Source organism: Haliotis rubra, unplaced genomic scaffold (assembly GCF_003918875.1).
Source record: "Haliotis rubra isolate DU_JTF1 unplaced genomic scaffold, ASM391887v1 Scf337, whole genome shotgun sequence".
Taxonomy (NCBI): domain Eukaryota; kingdom Metazoa; phylum Mollusca; class Gastropoda; order Lepetellida; family Haliotidae; genus Haliotis; species Haliotis rubra.
The window spans coordinates 787,780-807,080 of record NW_025767010.1 but is presented as its reverse complement, the minus strand read 5'-3'; the positions used below and the strand labels follow the sequence as shown (position 1 = coordinate 807,080).

The window sequence follows — 19,301 nt, the reverse complement described above, 5'->3', positions numbered from 1 at the left end:
ACCACACTGACTGCTGCTGATATCAATACTTAGTAGTTTTGTGGTTTGTGTTTGAGCATTAACTGGAATGAACGCAGGTTTAGACCACACTGTCCATTCTCAGCTGATTCACTGTCAACCAGTCATTAGTTGTCACAGGCATGTGATGACCCTGTGGGAATTCTGTGGTGTCCAAAGATACAAGCGAATTTTTCAGATGCAAGAGTCGGTGACTTAGTTGTTACATTGCATGTTTCAGTACCCCAATGATGTGTTTTGTTCACTACATCAATCACTGGATTGTCAGGTCAAGACACATTTATATACAGGCCATCATGTAGCTTGAATATTGCCCAGAGCAGCATCGAATCAGACAGAACAAACATGAGACACCAGGAATCTTTGCTTTCCCAGATTGCAGTAAACATGTTTGGTAACAACATGTTGTTTCCAGTGAGATGAAACACGAACTACGGACTTCAATCTCATGTGTTTATTACAAGGAATGTAAGCTTATCACAGAATGGGCTGGAGTGAGATAGCACGGACTGACCTTGAGTAGGTCAGTGTCCCAGTGAGTCTCCCAGTGTTTATACAATACACATCAGTATTCACATTCTAATTATGCACACTGTAATTATGAGTATAAAAAATTGATTCAAACGGACGGAATTTAACATGAAATATTTTGTACCAAAGTTGGAAAAATATACATAGTTATTTATTCAGAATGGCAGATCTATACACCTAGTATCAAAGACCTGATCGATTAAAAGGCTATACTGCTAAATTATATTAGTGAACATTCTACAAATACTACAATTGTGATAGGACTTCCACACCATTATCATGATTTACACGAAAAAACCTGGAAAAAGTTCATTACAATTTGTAACTGAATCTTAGCCTAACATGTAAATATAACAACATATGTCAAACTCATAATATGTGGAAATGTTGCATACTTGAACAGGGTGTGACCTAGAACTGATATGTAGCATATGGAACGAAAATAAATTATAGCTATTTCACTACACATTGACTGTACTGACCTACAGCTGTTGCATGGTGTCACTACATGTTGTCTGTGATGTCAATCTCTGACAAATCTTCACTGTCGTCTGCATGCCCTGTAGATGGCATCTTCACAGACATTTTGATCGGGCCGGAACTAGCCAATCGCCGCAGTTCAAATTCACTGATGGAGTCCCCAACCTCACTCTCAAACGAGTATGTGAGGCCAAGTGACCGACCAGAAGAATTTAGACGGTCTGGACTTATCCCTCCAGAACGACTACCGGTAACTTCACTGGAAGCCCGCATTGACCCCAGGCTCGGGGGCCGTTCTCTGCCCGATTGGCTGAATGTACCAGTCAGTCTGCCCGATCCCATGCCGTCCGATTGGCCAAGAGTGCCTGTCAATCTTCCTGACCCCATGCCGCCATCAGATTGGCTGAAGGTCTGTGAGAGGTACCCAGACTGCATGTAGTGGTCAGTGTTCATCTGGTCAGGGGTGAGGGTTCGTGTACCCTGTTCACTCATGGTCTGAGTACCGTTCATCACTGAAACACATGTACACATAGATGACGACAGGAAGTTCACGATGTAATGAAGCCAAAGCCCTTATAATTGATTATGAGTAAAACTTGTTCGATATCAAAATCCTTCAAAAGTAAACCTTCATGATTTGATTTTTGTAATTTTTTATATCCAGAGCATTTATAAAGATGAGGTCACAGCTGGTAGTAGTCTGTATATTACAAACTCAATCATTTCATACTGTGACATAATCCCAAACCTTATCAAAAAGAAAATAATTTAAGCCAACTGACCTTGAAGGAACAACCACCAAAGGTCACAATAAATATTTGTATTTATGTACCAAGATTCAACACAAACTATTTTTTCAAAATTTAGATAATGTAGCTGGACAACAATATTCATTCAATAATGAAAGGTCACTCCAGTGAGAGCTTTACATGAATTTTGTTTATAAACATTGTAATTCCTCACTCTGATCCATGTCCAAAGACTCCCGGAACTCCTCGGAGCTTGTCCTGACAGAGATGATCTTTGAACTGGCCCTGGGAGGCTCCGTCATCTCCAGTGGGTCTGAGAACCGAGTTGCCTGAGGTGGCTTCCGTGCTTTTGCTGTGTGGAAAAGAGTCAGTGTGAATGCATTTACAGATCATACAGTAGATTACATGTACAGTAGTATCTCAGCTATCACACACACTTGCCAGGAACAGTAAACACTGCTCACAATGTAACATTAAAACAATCAAGAACACAGCCAACAGATCTACTTTGGGAAAAGCAGCGATGGCTGACACAAGACTCAAGTTAACCTACCTCTCTGTGTGGGAGATCTGCTGCGAGGCATGGCAGACACGGGACCACTGTCCGTCCTACGAGGAGGGGACCGAGATGTGGGTGATGTTGTCCTCTGTTGACTACGGCTCTCTTTCAGGTCTTCCACTCTCATTGTGGTGTCCTTGACAGGGCTGCCGTCCTTAGTGGGGCTTGCCTGTACCGCTCCTGGAACCAGCAGGTGAAAGTTTGTTTGTTTAACACCACACAAGCATGGGTTGCTGAAGACCAATTCTAACCTGGATCTTCATGGGTCAGCAGAAGAAAGAGTTCAGTATTTCAGAAACATTGCAGTTGTTTTCATGATGGAGGAGAGCCGAAAGTGACACAGACCATTAGTGCTGGGAATTGGTCAAAATCTCATAATTGATGATTGATTCATTACAACCTAAATAATTGGTTAGCGTCATTTATGAAATTTTCCTGATTATTTTGTTAATGGACATGTAGTTCTTTGGTGTTTTAGCAAATTGCACAAAAGGCATTGGTAACCATCTTTAAAGGATGACTAATAGGTTAGGAACATTAATTTCTTGGAGTCTTGAAGATAAATTCAATCATGACTTGGGACGAGCTTGTAGTGGTCATGAAATGTAACAGACAAAACCAACCTTGTGAAAAATATTGTTAATGCAAACAAGTGTTCCAGAATTGTTTGTAGGAGAGCATGATCGATTGCTTAGTCCTTTAGTCACTGCGTGACACACCACCACTACAGACCATAGACATTACTACATAGAGTGAATCTTTAGAGCAAGGGTTTGGATCTGAAAGACTAAGGATAATAGTAAACTGAATCTGGGAAACTGAGATAAGTTTTATTACAGGAAGTTGTTGCACACAAAAGGATATTTCAGATATTTTTTTCATTTGTGAAACTCTCATTGCATGGTGAAAATACAACAAAACGGTTCTTGTGCCACAGCTTGGAAATATACACTGTCCTCATCTGAAACTCACCTCTGTAGCCATCTTCTACTTCCTCCTCCTCCTCCATGTCATTGCTGGCACGGATATAGGTGACCCTGTGTGGCGCCACCTGGCCTACACTTATCTCCCCTAGACTCTTGCCGGTGGTGTTGAGGAGATTCTGTGCACGACCTTGAGGCATGTCGTACTGACCGTAGTTGAATCCAGGGTAGGCTGGCAGCGCCGGCTGCTGCTGGAGACTCATTACGTACTGCAGGACAGGGTCCCGGTCCGGCGCCGCCACAGAACGGTACAGGAACTCACCCTCACTCTTAGACACCTCAGTATCGTCCTGCAACACAGAGAGGCAGATACTAATGCCTGTTAGACAAACACTAATTCTGTCCTAAAATCTTGTCATGATACATAAACCACTAGATCTCTGGATTTAAAGATGCACTCGGCTCAGGCTTCTGCCATCAATAAATCAGCCGCCATCCATGGCCCCCATCCATCAATTATTTACTTAACATTTAGTTACACAGGGCAAAAGTAAAAACAGAAGTAAATAAATGATTCTGTCTGATGTCATCAAACAAAAGAAAAGTCAGTCCATTCAGGATGCTTGAGGTTAGTTATCCTTCAACTATTTACATTCAGGACAGATAAAACATAATTCTTCATAGCAAATTAGTCCTACTGTAAGTAAGAATTCTATTGATATGTATTCTCAGTTAAGATATATATGGCATGATTCGTAGAAAGTCTCATTGTTTTCAACCTACCAGGTCGAGGTCATCTGTGTCACGCAGTGTGCTGGCAGTGCTAACATCGGCACGTCTCGAACCTCGCGGGCGGGTCACTGGTAAATGAAAATAAAATGTGCAAAATTGGGGCCAAAATCATGCTGCCACAACAATTGTATTCCTATCACAAAGCCAAACTACACCGGCAAGTTTTCCATGTCTAGGTAGGTAGGTATGTAAGGTTTTAGGGCGACCTTGGGCCTTAAAAGGCCTATATGCTCCCATTCCATGTCTATTGATGTAACAAGAGTTAGCTCCCTTGGTTAATCTCTGCTGCTCATGATCAAAAACAAATACTGCCACTTTGAACAAACTTTTAGTTACATCTTAGGGACCAATCATAATTTATGGCTAGTGGGGTGGTGATGATTTTTATGGAGAAACATAAAAATGCTTAATTAACACCACCACCCCACCCACCCCCACCCAAATTTTGTACAAAGTAAGTGGCCCACCCTAAACAACACCCGTTGGGAAGTTGGGCACTTGAGATCACTTGGCAACCTGTGTCTCACACAAGAAACACTATCATGTTGTTTATTCCAGGAAGTATCAGTATATTGGCAGCGTATAGAAGATTGAGTTGGGTTTAACTGACTGACTGACTGACTGACTGAGTTTGGTTTTACGCTGCTTTTACGGCGTGACGAGCCAATGCTTTAACCACTAGGCTACCTCAGCGCCCTGTTGGGTTTAACACCACTATCAGTCACCTTACAGCATGGCATGTCCACTTCATGTGGGAGGTACATTTAGTGAGCCTCAGTTACGGTCAAGTGCTAACTGATGAAGCAAGCATCATTATCAGTGAACCTGTGAACGGTACCAGATCCTGGCACTACTAAGGAATGTAACCTTGCACCTCTTGGACACCCACCCTGCATAATCTGTTGAGCATTAACACTGTAGAGTGCTTGATGCTGACTGATTAAAATTAAGTATACAGTGGACTCTGTCAATATCGGCCTCTGTAAACACCGGCACTCTGTCTACATTGGCACAAAGTTTCAGTCCCGGCAGAAATGCACTTAATTATCATTTATAAACATCTGTAAACATCGGCATCTGTCTACTCAGGATATCGGCATTGTTTTTCAGTCCCAACGAACAAATTGTTATTAAAACGAATCTGTAAAACCTGGCACATGAAGGATGGCGCAACCCTTTATTACAATTAGGTCGAAATGATGTAACAACACAATTCGCGGTTACTCCCGAGATTATTCAAAAACGGGAAGTGTCAATCAGTTTCTTGTTAATTAGTGAGTGATACGTCGTACGTGTCACTTACATAGAGTAATTAACTCTTTCAACACCAGTCAACCAGAGGCATTTACTGCCATGACACCGAGTTCCCAGAGACTCTAAGGTCACAGATGAAGCCTATGTTTATGAAGAAAATTATTATAAAAAGATTTCTTAAATAATATGTATGGTCGCCTATTTCCCGATATCAGTACCGTCCTCACAAAACGAAAACTTTTAGATTCAGACGAAAGTTTTGTGTAACATTATGCTATTCTGAACATATTAAGCAAGAAATCGCTACCTATACGTAAATTATGGAACTTATTGGGCGTATCGTGCTAGGTTATGACCTGTGACAAAAATGCTTCATGCATACATTTTCGCATTAAACATCCTGTCCGAGCATGAAGAAGCGCCGAAAGCCGAGATGTCACTTGTCAGTGACTTGACTTACATTACATGATCTCAACAAAAACGATGGAAATAGTAATTTTATATGTACGTTTGACAACTTTTATGAATGCTATTGTTGATTTTATTCATTAGTTTATTCAATTTGTTTAATGATTTCCTCGAAACATCGTTACTTTGCTCTTTGACAATATTATCGTGTACCCGCTGCCGAAGCATGTGTCCAAGAATCGTTGTTTTCAATAACATTGCGAAAAATAGTTTATAATTTTAATTCTGCCGATAATATATGATCAACTGAAATTTAATAAGTGTTTTCAGACATTTTTATTTGAATGAATAAACATGAATGTGCATTCAGACACTGCCTTGTTTCTTATTCAAACATGTTGTTAATGCTAAAGCGACAGTACGACAGTGAACTTCCCGTGTGCGCGCCGGCGTCATAAGCTAACTTGCAACCGGCCTAAACCGTCACTCTGTCAAAACCGGCATTTTTATTTAGTCCCGCGTGATGCCGGTATTGACAGACTACACACTATGTATAAAATCAAATAAAGCCTTTTCACTTATGCATATGAATATTTACAGCCTTGTTTCCATATATAACGTCATCAAATATACAGTGAGAAGACCTCAAATATATAAAAAAACACAGATGTTTTTTCACCTAAGCTTCTCCTGCACAGTTCAAGAATTGATAAATGCGTGAAACATCAGCTCATTCTCTTATACATAATGTTGACATAATCAAAACTGGGTCATTTAAGGCCCATTCCCTCCAAGCTGCGACAATTTCTCTCCGTAGTGTTGCATCTCTTAGGCAGGCCAGGGCACCGTTCCTCAAAGCGATCGTAACGCTACGACAATCGTAAGTCTATGTTAAAGCATGGGGGTTACGATCATCTTAGCGCTACAATCGCTTTGTGGAATGGGGCCCTGATACCTATGGTTGGTTCGAATCCCAATTTCCCCCATGATACATCTAAGTTTGTCGTCATCATACCAGAGCTGCACAAAGTGGTAAATGTCTGAGACCGGCATCACTTCTTGCTTTCCTCCCACAATGAGCTGACTCTGCAATATAACGGGAAATCTGAACCCACTTCACTCACTCATGGAGACAACTTACTTTCTTCATATGGGAAGGGTGCAGCTTGTCCCTCACTACGACTTAGTAGCCACTGCCCTTCCGACACCGTCTCGTTGATGGTCTCCGTCATGCTGGTTACCGGCGATGAACTGAAGTCTGACATCCCTGGACTCGGTGACCGATGGCGCTGTGGGCTGGGTGAACGACGCTGGGGACTCGGTGAGCGATGGCGCTTTGGAGAGCGGCTTGCAGAAGAGAGGTCTCTGTCGCTGAGTGAACGTAACAGACGTTCTGCTGGGTCTTCAGGGATCTCCGCCAAGTTGTCTCCCTGGAATTGACAGGATCATAATACATACCTTCCAGAGCTATAGATATTGTCTTAAGAAGTACATCAGAAAGTAGAAGAAGAATAAACTAATTGTTTCTCCTTTTTCAACTGGTGTTGGAGGTTGGGGTAACCATTTCATATCATTACATCAATTCTTTGTCCTGTCAAAGTGTCAGAAAGTGAGTGAGTGAGTGAGTTAAGATTTAGAGTCACATCGTCAGTATTTCAGCCATATTGTGACTAAAACTAGTTCTAAATTTGTAATACATACATATAATATATAAAACCCTGTCAACGAAGGACAGTAAAACCACTAGATTATCACAGATTGAGTTAAAACTAGCTAACATATATCTTTAAAAGTAGAAAATTATTTCTGGACAATACAATGTAAAATTGGGCTATAGATCGCCAACAACTGAAGGTAGATCACCATACTAGGGACCATGGGGACTTACAGTACCTTTGCTACCTGCATGGACCCTAGCTGGATTTACACCATCCCTTCAGCCATTGGCGTTTATACCGAGAATTAGCCATACATTAAAATGACAAAAATACTACGATTAAAACACCTGTTACACATAAATTTACTTGAAATGTTTTGGGACTTACGTAAGTGTCAGAAAGAGGGACAGAGTGAAGGATGACAAAAAATGCACCAAGCTTTACGATTCTCTGAAGTAATGTGTGAGTGAGTTTAGTTTTATGCTGCACTCAGCAATATTGCAGCTATATGGCAGCGGTCTGTAAATAATCGAGTATGGACCAGACAATCCAGTGATCAATAGCATGAGCATCAATCTATGCAATTGGGATACGATGACATGTGTCAACCAAGCCAGCAAGCCTGACCACCCGATCCTGTTAGTCGCCTTTTATGACAAGCATGGGTTACTGAAGATCAATTCTAACCCGCATCTTCACAGGTTAAGATTTTAAAATAAGAGTGAGTGAGTGAGTATGGTTTTACGCCGCTTTTAGCAATATTCCAGCAATATCACAGTGGGGGGTCACCAGAAATGGGCTTCACACATTGTACCCATATGGGGAATCGAACCCAGGTCTTCGGCATGACGAGCGGACGCTTTAACCACTAGGCTGCCCCTTAGAATAAGAGATGCTGTTATTCCCGATAATCTCCAAGTTATAGTAGGAAATCTTTGATGACTTCATGTGCTAGTCTGTTAACATCTTATCCTTGTAAAACAGTTCTTCTAACACTGCTTCCAGCCAATGATGACATGGACTAGCTTTATTGCACCACAGTAAACAAAGTAGCTACTTACATGGGCTTGTTCTGGTCAGCCTGGGTGGAGGGTGGGCCATGGTCTGGAGTTTCTTCTGGGAGGGGCGGGGTCACCTCTGCCGGTACCTCAGGTGTTGGTTGGACCTGGGCTTGAGGTGGTGGTGAGGTTGCTACAGTTACCATCTGTGGTGGAGGTGGTGGGGAAGGTGGGGGAGGTGAGACTGGCTCGTCATGGGGTAGTTCTGGGGGAGGGGTAGTGATGGGCGTGGCCACATCATGCCTTGAGTCTGGAAAGAAACTTGCATCTTCTGACTCCCTGATGGCTGAAAAGAACATATGAGAGATAAAGGATGTGAAATTAATATATTTCTGTGTTGTAAAACACATTTGCCCTTTGCTTTATTCTGTGGTCAGTTATTCAAAACCATCAGTTATAGTGAGTACTTGAATGAGTAAATGTTTCATGTTGACACAGCTATGATCAACTTTGGGTCAGACAAACAAGCGGTTGATAGCCAAAGCCGTCTAATAACACAATATCAGCCAGGTCATCATTGTCACATCCATAATCTTTTATGCACAAAGTGATGGGGGACATTCTCTGACATGAGAGTGAGTGAGTGAGTGAGTTTGGTTTTACACCACTTTTCGCAATATTCAAGCAATGTCACAGTGGTTGATACCAAAAATGGGCTTTACACATTGTGACCATGCAGGAATTGAACCTCGGTCTTTGACGTGACAAGCAAACACTTTAACTACCCTACCACCCTACTGTAATATGCAATCCCAGTGGATTAAATATAAAGAGGAACCCTTCTGAAGACATTAAAGAATTCCCCCCCCTGTCACCTGTGTTTGACCACTAATCATGAAGTAACACTCAGTGACATGATGATTACATGTGATGGTATCCTGGTCAGATGATGCCCCTATCAATCAATGGTTTATCTGGTCCAGAGTTAATTATTTACAGTTTTTCCTGAAATAGTGGAAAAAACCAGTTAAATGAAAAAAATATGAGAGAAATTGAAATATATATATTTATATAAGGTATTACCTCTCAGTTGACGCAGCTCTTCACTGATGTCTAGCGATACTGAAGTTTCTGGTTCAGATTCGGGCTCTGTAAGCGGTACCACTGGCGTGACAGGTATCACTTGAGGTGGTGGTGGTGGTGGAGACACAAAATGTCGTCGCTCACTCTCACGGAACATTCTTGTATCATCTACTGGAGAGCCAGTTGGCGTTACAGGAGGGGAGATAACTCTCATTGGCGACATCACAGGGCTTGTCTTTGGAGTAGGCTGTGGTGTTCTAATACGACCTTGACGAGGTGATTCCTGGAACTAATTGTCAGGATCAGGTAAAGAAAAGCTATACAGTAGTGAACATCTAATGTTTTGAAGATTGTAAGGGTGAGCCGGAGAGTGAGTATAACATTGTCCATCTTTCAGCAGTTTGCAGCAATATCATGGCAGGGGATACCAGAAATGGGACCACACATTGTCTCTTGTGAGGAATCAAACCGGGGCCTTAGGTCTTATGGTGAGTAAACACTTTAACCACTTGGCTACTCCACTAACTGGTGTGAAGACGGCAAAGACCCGTGGTTCGATTCCCCAATATGGGTACAATGTGTGAAGCTCATTTCTGGTGTCAGTGATATAGCTGGAATATTGCTAAAAGCAGCGTAACACTAAACTCACTCACTCACTAACCAACCAGTGAGTAGGATATGATGATCCAACTACAGTGAAACCTCATTAGACTGGAAACTGAACATTCTGTACCATCTTGACAAGGAATAGTACTCCATACCTTTATTAAACTAAAAACTTAATCCAGTTGATTTCAAAAGGATTTCGCTTGAATTCACTTGGAACAATGACATTCAATCAACCAAGTCACATAGTCTGACCACCTAATCCTTTTGGTCACCTCTACCAAGAAGCATTCTAACCTGGAGGTGAGGTGAGGTGAGGTGAAATTGGGTTTAACGTGTTAATTGAGAATATTTATTCATATGACGACCTGCATGTGTGTGTATGTGTATGTGCGGCTGCTTGTACTAGCCATGACTTAAGCTGGTTTTATAGTGCTAGCCCACTGAGATACCATGCCGCAGTGAAGCATGAATACCCCACTCAGACATATTATACTGACTCCGAGCCGACCAGTCCTTGTTCATTCTAACCTGGAATTCCCAGAGGAAAAGAGAATCTAAGACTTGTGTTAGTGCCATACTGATGTAATTACACTTGATGCCCTCAGTCCCCAACTTTCACAGACAGTCAACAGGGTACAGATTTCACACTGTGGGGACAGTGGCATAATAGCTGATCCCCTGCAAACAATTTTGTTGTGGTTGTTAGGATTTTCAATTTAGTTGACTGCATGTCATTGTTCCCTATAGGTGTTCACTGCTCATAATATCATTCACTGGATTAGTTTTCTTAATCCTGTGGAAAACATTTTCGAAAATATGGACCTTTGAGATAAGAGTAACTTTATTTGTTGTACCTGCTGACTGTAATCTTCTTCATCCTCTACACGTGCCATGTCTTCCTCCGCACCGTCCTGCCTCCTTCTTTCACCGTCCCTCGCCGTCAGTCCATCTTCTTGACTGCGCTGTCCCAGCATGACGGTCAGCTGCTCGGAGAGGACCTCACGTACCAGGGCATTGACCAGATGGTTGTCTACCGGCTGACCAGCATCCACAAACAGCTTCAGGCCAGTCTGACCGATGGTGTCCATCACTGGGGAGGTAGACAGACATTTAGTCTCACAAATAAAGTCATCTTATTTGAACATATCCAAAGAAATGTAATCCAAAAGAAGTCCAGAAGAATTTCATTTCAGGCCTTGAGCAGACGCAATCTGGACTTGCTGAATCATTCCAGACTTGATTTGGACTTCCTGATAAATTTATTCTCTTGAGACTGGGAGACAGACTAATGGGGAGGAATAATTATTTCAAATTAATCATTCCATCCGCCCATTCTATAGTGACATCTTGATATGTTTTTGGTTGTATTATATAAAGCAAATTTTTTTCCATATTCAATGGCCAAGAACCAGCTACATCAATCAACAGCAAGTAATGGTGACAATGATAATTCATGGTGCTGACATGAGTTGCTAAAAACAGAACAGAAATAAACCAGAAATAGTATCCCCAAACCTAAGCCGATCTGATGATTCTGTTTGCTGGAACCTCATCACAGTTTGATACATCAATCTGCTTTAGTCTTTGGATTACATAACCGCCTCCGTGGTGTAGTGGTTAGAGCGTCCGCCCGGAGAGCGGAAGGTCGCGGGTTCAATCCCCGACCGCGTCATACCAAAAGACGTTAAAATATGGTACTTGTTGGTCCCTGCCTGGCGCTCGGAATTAATGGGTACAACAAGGACTGGTCGGGTCGGAGTCAGTATAATGTGTCTGAGTGGGGTATTCATGCTTCACTGCGGCATGGTATCTCAGTGGGCTACCACTATAAAACCAGCTTCAGTCTGTGCTAGTACAAGCAGCCGCACATACACATACACACGCATGCACCTCGTCATATGAGCGAAATATTCTCAAGCGCGATGTAAAACCCAATTTCACCTCACCTCACCTTTGATTACATAATAACACAAAGACTGTTTATAAGGTCCCAACATGTTCTTAAGAAGAAAGCAACATCAAAGTTAGACTTCAAGGTATTGATCTCACATAAAACCTATAACTGTACAGTATCAGTTTCTGATTTCCTATTTTTATTGAATGAAGAATACATTCAGGCATTTTTACTCTGTATGATAATATTATGATATATAATATAATAAAATAATACATAATCTATTGGGACACACATCACACAACTGCTCCTGGACCTAACAAAAGTGACACAACTAAATATTTAGGGTGTTCACTGCAGTGCTAAGGCCACTGTGACATCCTTTACCAGAAATATATTTTTTGAAAGAAAATGGACAGTGACCCACCCAGTAAAGACTCGTCATCCACACTCTCATCGGTGTGGACAGATGGCGCTGGTTCATGAGGGATGGGGTCGGCAGGTCGCAGTGGATATACTTCCGTAAGAACTCTCGCCATCAACTCCTGCTCAATCCTGTTAACAAGAAACACATATTGTGTCAGCAGACAACAGAGGGGGAAATATACACTATCCTCAATTTCTCATGGTATTTTGGAAAAATTCATTATTTTATTAAAACATTTTTTATATGTGTATGTATTACTGCTCAACCTCAAACTCCTGAAATATGGCGGTGGCATGTAAATAATTCAGTCTGGACCAGGCAATCCAGTGATTGATATTACAAGCAATGATCTGACCAGATACATTACGTCAGCGTAGGTTGCCGATGGTGATTTAAAATCCAATCTCACACATATTGACATTTCTTTATTACTCTGAACATGTTTGCCCTTGTTTGAGACAAGACTCACCACTGCACGGCCTTGTTCTGCATCAAGTCTCTCTGTCTCAGGTCCTCCGCCAGCATGTCGGAGGTGATCTGAGACTCCAGCTTCATGGACTGGGGTAGTCTGGCCACAGGGGGAGGGAACTCTGGCCCATATGGCTCCGGCTCAGGTGGAGGCTGGTGTCCTGGTAGAGCTATACCGACCCCAGACTGGTCGAAATCTTCCTCCTCCTCCTCTTCATCCTCCTCGTCTTCACTCTGGGAATCAGCACCACATGGATTAGCATAAGATAGGCAATACCTGATAGCATCAAACAGCTAACTTTGAAGGAAGACATCAAGCCATACCCTAAGGTTGAAAGGCATAAGGTTCGCTTCTGTTGCATGTTGCAATATGAGGTTCAAAAAGGGGTTGCATTGGGGACCTAGCTACATTCCCGCATATGTTAGTAGTGATATGACTCACTGACTGAGTTTGGTTTTACACTGCTTTTAGCAATATTCCAGCAACATCACAGCTGGGGACACCAGAAATGGGCTTCACACATTGTACCCATGTAAGGAATCGAACCCAGGTCTTCAGCGTGAGTAGTGATATGAGATGAAAAATAACGTTGCATTGGGGACTTAGCTACATACCCTCTGTTGTCGGTAGTGATATGAAGTGTCAAACTGGGATCTCCTGGGCGACTGAGGAGACTGAATATACACTTCGCGTTGAGCAGACGTCTCCGACATGCTGTCAATGTCAACAGGAGGAAGCACCTGAAAACACAAAAACGTTTAATGGTGCTTTGAACAGTTCTCTTGCTACATGGTGTGCAAACCTAATGTGGGAAAAAAACAAGAAGTGATGTGAGTGAGTGAGAGTGAGTGAGAATGGTTTTGCACCGCTTTTAGCAATATTCCAGCAATATCACGGTGGGGGGACACCAGAAATGGGCTTCACACATTCTACCCATGTGGGGAATGAGACCTTGGTTTTCAGCGTGACAAGTGAACGCTTCAACCACTAGGCTAACCCACCGCCTTCACAAGAAGTGATGTAGGTCTCATACATTTACCACTGTGGTTACACCCTCCAGGATGAGGAAGGTGCTGGCAAACCTTTAAACATACTCATGGTGACCCATGCAGTAAATTAAAGTTTACCTACAGTTGTACATCTTTTATTTGTTTGTTTGTTGTTTAAAACCGCACTCAGGCAATATTTCAGCTATATGGCGGCGGTCTGTAAATAATCAAGTCTGGACCAGACAATCCAGTGATCAACAGCATGAACATCGATCTATGCAACTGGGATACAACGACATCAACCAAGTCAGTGAGTCTGACCACCTGATCCCATTAGTTGCCCCTTACAAGCATGGGTTATTGAAGACCAATTCTAACCCGGATCATGACAGGCTTTGGTACATGTACCCATTCACTCTAATCTCACTTACACACTGACTTACCTGCTTGCTTAGTTCTGGGGACCTCTCAGGTTCAACTTCCTCTGTGGGGATGGTCACCATAGCGACATTAGTGCCTGCAGTTACCAGTGGTTTCACAGGAGGCGGCACAAAGGTCGAGGCTGAAGAAGGTCCAGGTTGTGGCATTCTCAGTCCGGGTTCGAGCCTGGGTTTCTGTAGCGGTATGGCCATTGGAACCAGTTGACCAGGAACCAGAGCTGAGGAAGATGAAGGAATGGTTTTATTTGACTACTGATGGATCAGTATTCTGTGTAGGACTGCCTTGTAGTAACTGTATACCACATGTTGTAATAAACGCTTTTGAAACAGCAATATTGCCTGTGTTCCTGTAGACTGGGAATTACAATAGGTTTCTTTATTTTGTATTGCAGACTGCTGTACACTTTTTAAACAGCAATATTGCCTGTGTTCCTGTAGACTAGGAATTACAATATGCAACAAGTTTCTTTATTTTTTGTATTGCTTAAGTTAAAATTTACACAGATATTTGCTCACAAATGTTTTCCTTCAACTTTGATTCATGAAACCGCAGAAATAATAACAACAATAATGAGGGAACTTATACCGCTCAATACTCCACACCGGTGACTTATCCCATTGGGTACCCATTTTCTGCTGGGTGAACTGAGGCAATTTGAACAAACTCACTTGCCTAAGGTGAGACCACATGTATCACATGTGTTTCGTTGTGGGGCAGGACCGAAGTCCTAAAAACTCTCAGGAGTCAAGCTGCCAAGCACGGTCACCAATCCAAAGACTCTCCGAACTCAACGTTGCTTAACTTCAACTAATTTGTGACATGAGCTCTATGCCACCAAATGCAGAATTGATTTGTCTCTTACCTGTTTTCATACATAAGTATCCACCATTTTTGTAATAATGGTATGTATCCAGTGTCAGGGCACAAGTATTACTTACATGCATCACCGACAGCCAGGGGTATGTATCCAGTGTCAGGGCACAAGTATTACTTACATGCATCACCGACAGCCAGGGGTATGTATCCAGTGTCAGGGCACAAGTATTACTTACATGCATCACCGACAGCCAGGGTATGTATCCAGTGTCAGGGCACAAGTATTACTTACATGCATCACCGACAGCCAGGGGTATGTATCCAGTGTCAGGGCACAAGTATTACTTACATGCATCACCGACAGCCAGGGGTATGTATCCAGTGTCAGGGCACAAGTATTGCCCATGCATCACCGACAGCCAGGGGTATGTATCCAGTGTCAGGGCACATAGTAATGCCCCATGCATCACCGACAGCCAGGGTATGTATCCAGTGTCAGGGCACAAGTATTACTTACATGCATCACCGACAGCCAGGGGTATGTATCCAGTGTCAGGGCACAAGTATTACTTACATGCATCACCGACAGCCAGGGGTATGTATCCAGTGTCAGGGCACAAGTATTACTTACATGCATCACCGACAGCCAGGGGTATGTATCCAGTGTCAGGGCACAAGTATTACTTACATGCATCACCGACAGCCAGGGGTATGTATCCAGTGTCAGGGCACAAGTATTACTTACATGCATCACCGACAGCCAGGGTATGTATCCAGTGTCAGGGCACAAGTATTACTTACATGCATCACCGACAGCCAGGGGTATGTATCCAGTGTCAGGGCACAAGTATTACTTACATGCATCACCGACAGCCAGGGGTATGTATCCAGTGTCAGGGCACAAGTATTACTTACATGCATCACCGACAGCCAGGGTATGTATCCAGTGTCAGGGCTGAAGTAATACTGTCTTGGAGCAGAAACAGCACCAGCCTGTGGATGGATGGATGACTTGGACACTGATTTTGTTTGGGTCTTGGAAGATTTCACATCTGTACCTGCAAACAGAACCAGCATTATCAACTCTTCCAACAAGCATGATGTCTGTCTTTAGTTTTTTAATAAATAGAGTAAGTATGGTTTTTTACGCCGATCTCAGCAATATTCCAGCATCATCACGGCATGGAACACCAGAAATGGGCTTCACACATTGTACCCATGTGGGGAATCAAACCTGGGTCTTCGGTGTGACGAGCAGACTAACAGCAGGCTAACCCACCGCCCCTGGAATCAGTAGAAGAGACCAGCAAATGAAACTTATGAAACTTGATTCAACTTACCCCTGCTATCCCTTTATATCAACCCAAAAGATATAAATTAAGCACAATGGCTGTTCCATTTTCAAAACTATCTCTAACTTCAAAGCTTTTGACAAAGTCATATAAACTGGACTTTTGACACACTGCTACTGAACTTTTTGCGGTGAGTTTTGGCTACTTCTTGCATCATATCCTCCATTATTTTGCATTGGCGGAGCCAAGGGGAGGTTCAGGGGGTTCGAAAACTCTGGCTACTTCTTGCATCACATCCCCCCAAATCTGCTGGCAGAGTTGCCCGAGGGTGTTAGAGTGATACCTTTGACAGACGCAGTAGCACGGCGAGACTTGGTGCTGCTCTGGTAGTGATGAGATTCTTTCACTGTTGTTCTGGTCTTCTGGATTGGAGCTTTTCCATAGATCTTGGTCAGGTAATCTGTCCCTTTAGCTGTCTGGAGTGCATGGTAACAAATAAAATTTACATGATGTACCATATCCAACTCAGAAAATTGACTAAGGCGTTTGTCATAACATTTGAGATCAGAGATCTCGTTCAAATGTTGATAATGTTTTACTAGTTAAAGTGATACACAGAAAAATGAGAACATCATTATTAAATGGACCACTGATTGGTCTCGCCATTTGTTTGGGGGCATGTTGACCACTCTATCTGCTAGAACAACTTATGATAAGTAATGGATGACAGCGATAAGAGTCTAGTTAATAACATGAAGAGCTGATTTGAAAATGTAGGATCACAAACAATGTCATGCCCGGTCCATAAGCACGTGCTTGTAGTTCCTGGTGAGCTATAAAGTAACATGAAATTATAGAACGTATTACCTTGCTTAGAGATCCTATCTTCTGCTTCTCTGTCATCCCAATCTGAGCCTTCCTGATGCCGGTGTCAACTCTAGCTTGACCTTGACCTCTGGCACTGGTCCTGATTGGCTGGGATTTCCCACCTACTTTAGCAGACATTGCGTTCTTCTTGGTCTCCATGTTGATTAGCTCCAGCTCAACTTCTCTCTGTCAAGTGTAATGTGGCAGTCTTTAACACCTGAGTAATTCACAGCTGTTAGTTGGGTTAATAATTGAGGCTGGAGGTTTCACATAAAATAAGAATCTGTCTTAATGATCACAATGCTCAAAGAATACAGGATTTTTACTAAAAATATAATACCAGAATATAGAAAAATGTTAAGACTAAAAACAAAAATACCTGTGCTTGAATAGAGAAATTATAAATATTTTTAGAATTATCATAACATGTTAGGAGCAACTTAATGAATGTGATATTGGATGAAGCATCACTACGTCATAGTGGCCCAGAGATATATTTCTATGGAGGTTTACTCACATCGATCTCTTTTTGTAGAGAAGAAATACAACCGTCCACGACGTGCATGATGCGTGCACGCTCCACCACCGTGCTGCAACACATTGTTAGTCTCATGGTCAGGTATGAGTTGAAAGATAATCAGGTAACTCATTAATTAAACATGATCATTGGAAAAATGTCTCTGAAAAGTAGGATATAGTATTGAGTTGTTTCCATTGAAACCTCGATGCTTGAGAATGTAGAATGTCCAATGTGTAGGCTGACTCAACTGTCCTGTGAATTTGCATCCAAAACCATGTAGGCTGACTCACCTGTCCTGTTACAGTCTCTAGGACACTGTAGGCCGATTCACCTGTCCTAAGATTGTGTCTCTAGGAAGGTGTAGGCTTACTCACCTGTCCTATGACTGTGTCTCTTGGATGCTGTAGGCTGACTCACCTGTCCTGTGACTACGTATCCAAGACAATGTAGGCTGACTCACCTGTCCTAAGATTGTCTTTCTAGGAAGGTGTAAGCTTACTCACATGTCCTGTGATCGTCTCTCTCACTAAGGACAATGTCAACTGTCTTACCTGTCCTGTGATAGTCTGTAGGACATTGTAGGCTGACTCACCTGTCCTGTGATTGTCTCTCTAGGACAATGTCAGCTGTCTTACCTGTACTGTGATAGTCTGTAGGACATTGTAGGCTGACTCACCTGTCCTGTGATTGTCTCTCTAGGACAATATCAGCTGTCTTACCTGTACTGTGATAGTCTGTAGGACATTGACTCACCTGTCCTGTGATTGTCTCTCTAGGACAATGTCAGCTGTCTTACCTGTGTGATAGTCTGTAGGACATTGTAGGCTGACTCACCTGTCCTGTGAGTGTCTCTAGGACAATGTCAGCTGTCTTACCTGTACTGTGATAGTCTGTAGGACATTGTAGGCTGACTCACCTGTCCTGTGATTGTCTCTCTAGGACAATGTCAGCTGTCTTACCTGTACTATGATAGTCTGTAGGACATTGTAGGCTGACTCACCTGTCCTGTGATTGTCTCTCTAGGACAATGTCAGCTGTCTTACCTGTACTGTGATAATCTGTAGGACAGTGTAGGCTGACTCACCTGTCCTGTGATTGTCTCTCTAGGACAATATCAGCTGTCTTACCTGTACTGTGATAGTCTGTAGGACATTGTAGGCTGACTCACCTGTCCTGTGATTGTCTCTCTAGGACAATGTCAGCTGTCTCACCTGTACTGTGATAGTCTGTCTAGGACATTGTAGGCTGACTCACCTGTCCTGTGATTGTCTCTCTAGGACAATGTCAGCTGTCTTACCTGTACTGTGATAGTCTGTAGGACATTGTAGGCTGACTCACCTGTCGCTGTGATTGTCTCTCTAGGACAATGTCAGCTGTCTTACCTGTACTGTGATAGTCTGTAGGACATTGTAGGCTGACTCACCTGTCGTGTGATTGTCTCTCTAGGACAATGTCAGCTGTCTTACCTGTACTGTGATAGTCTGTAGGACATTGTAGGCTGACTTACCTGTCCTGTGATTGTCT

At 42.7% G+C, this 19,301-nt stretch overlaps 1 protein-coding gene across 1 annotated transcript; it reads right to left on the bottom strand.

The window, feature by feature from the left end:
- Positions 1-457: 457 nt before the first annotated feature.
- LOC124284447 (TALPID3 protein-like) lies at positions 458-16,132 on the bottom strand. Its single transcript, XM_046720530.1, is given in 16 exon segments — positions 458-1,015; positions 1,046-1,541; positions 1,993-2,130; positions 2,332-2,517; positions 3,310-3,610; positions 4,044-4,120; positions 6,856-6,989; positions 6,992-7,144; positions 8,434-8,716; positions 9,454-9,742; positions 10,917-11,152; positions 12,384-12,511; positions 12,853-13,085; positions 13,467-13,592; positions 14,285-14,499; positions 16,014-16,132. Coding segments are annotated over 14 exon segments (2,961 nt in total). The 5' UTR covers positions 14,474-14,499; positions 16,014-16,132; the 3' UTR covers positions 458-1,015; positions 1,046-1,053.
- Between the last annotated feature and the right edge of the window lie 3,169 nt (positions 16,133-19,301).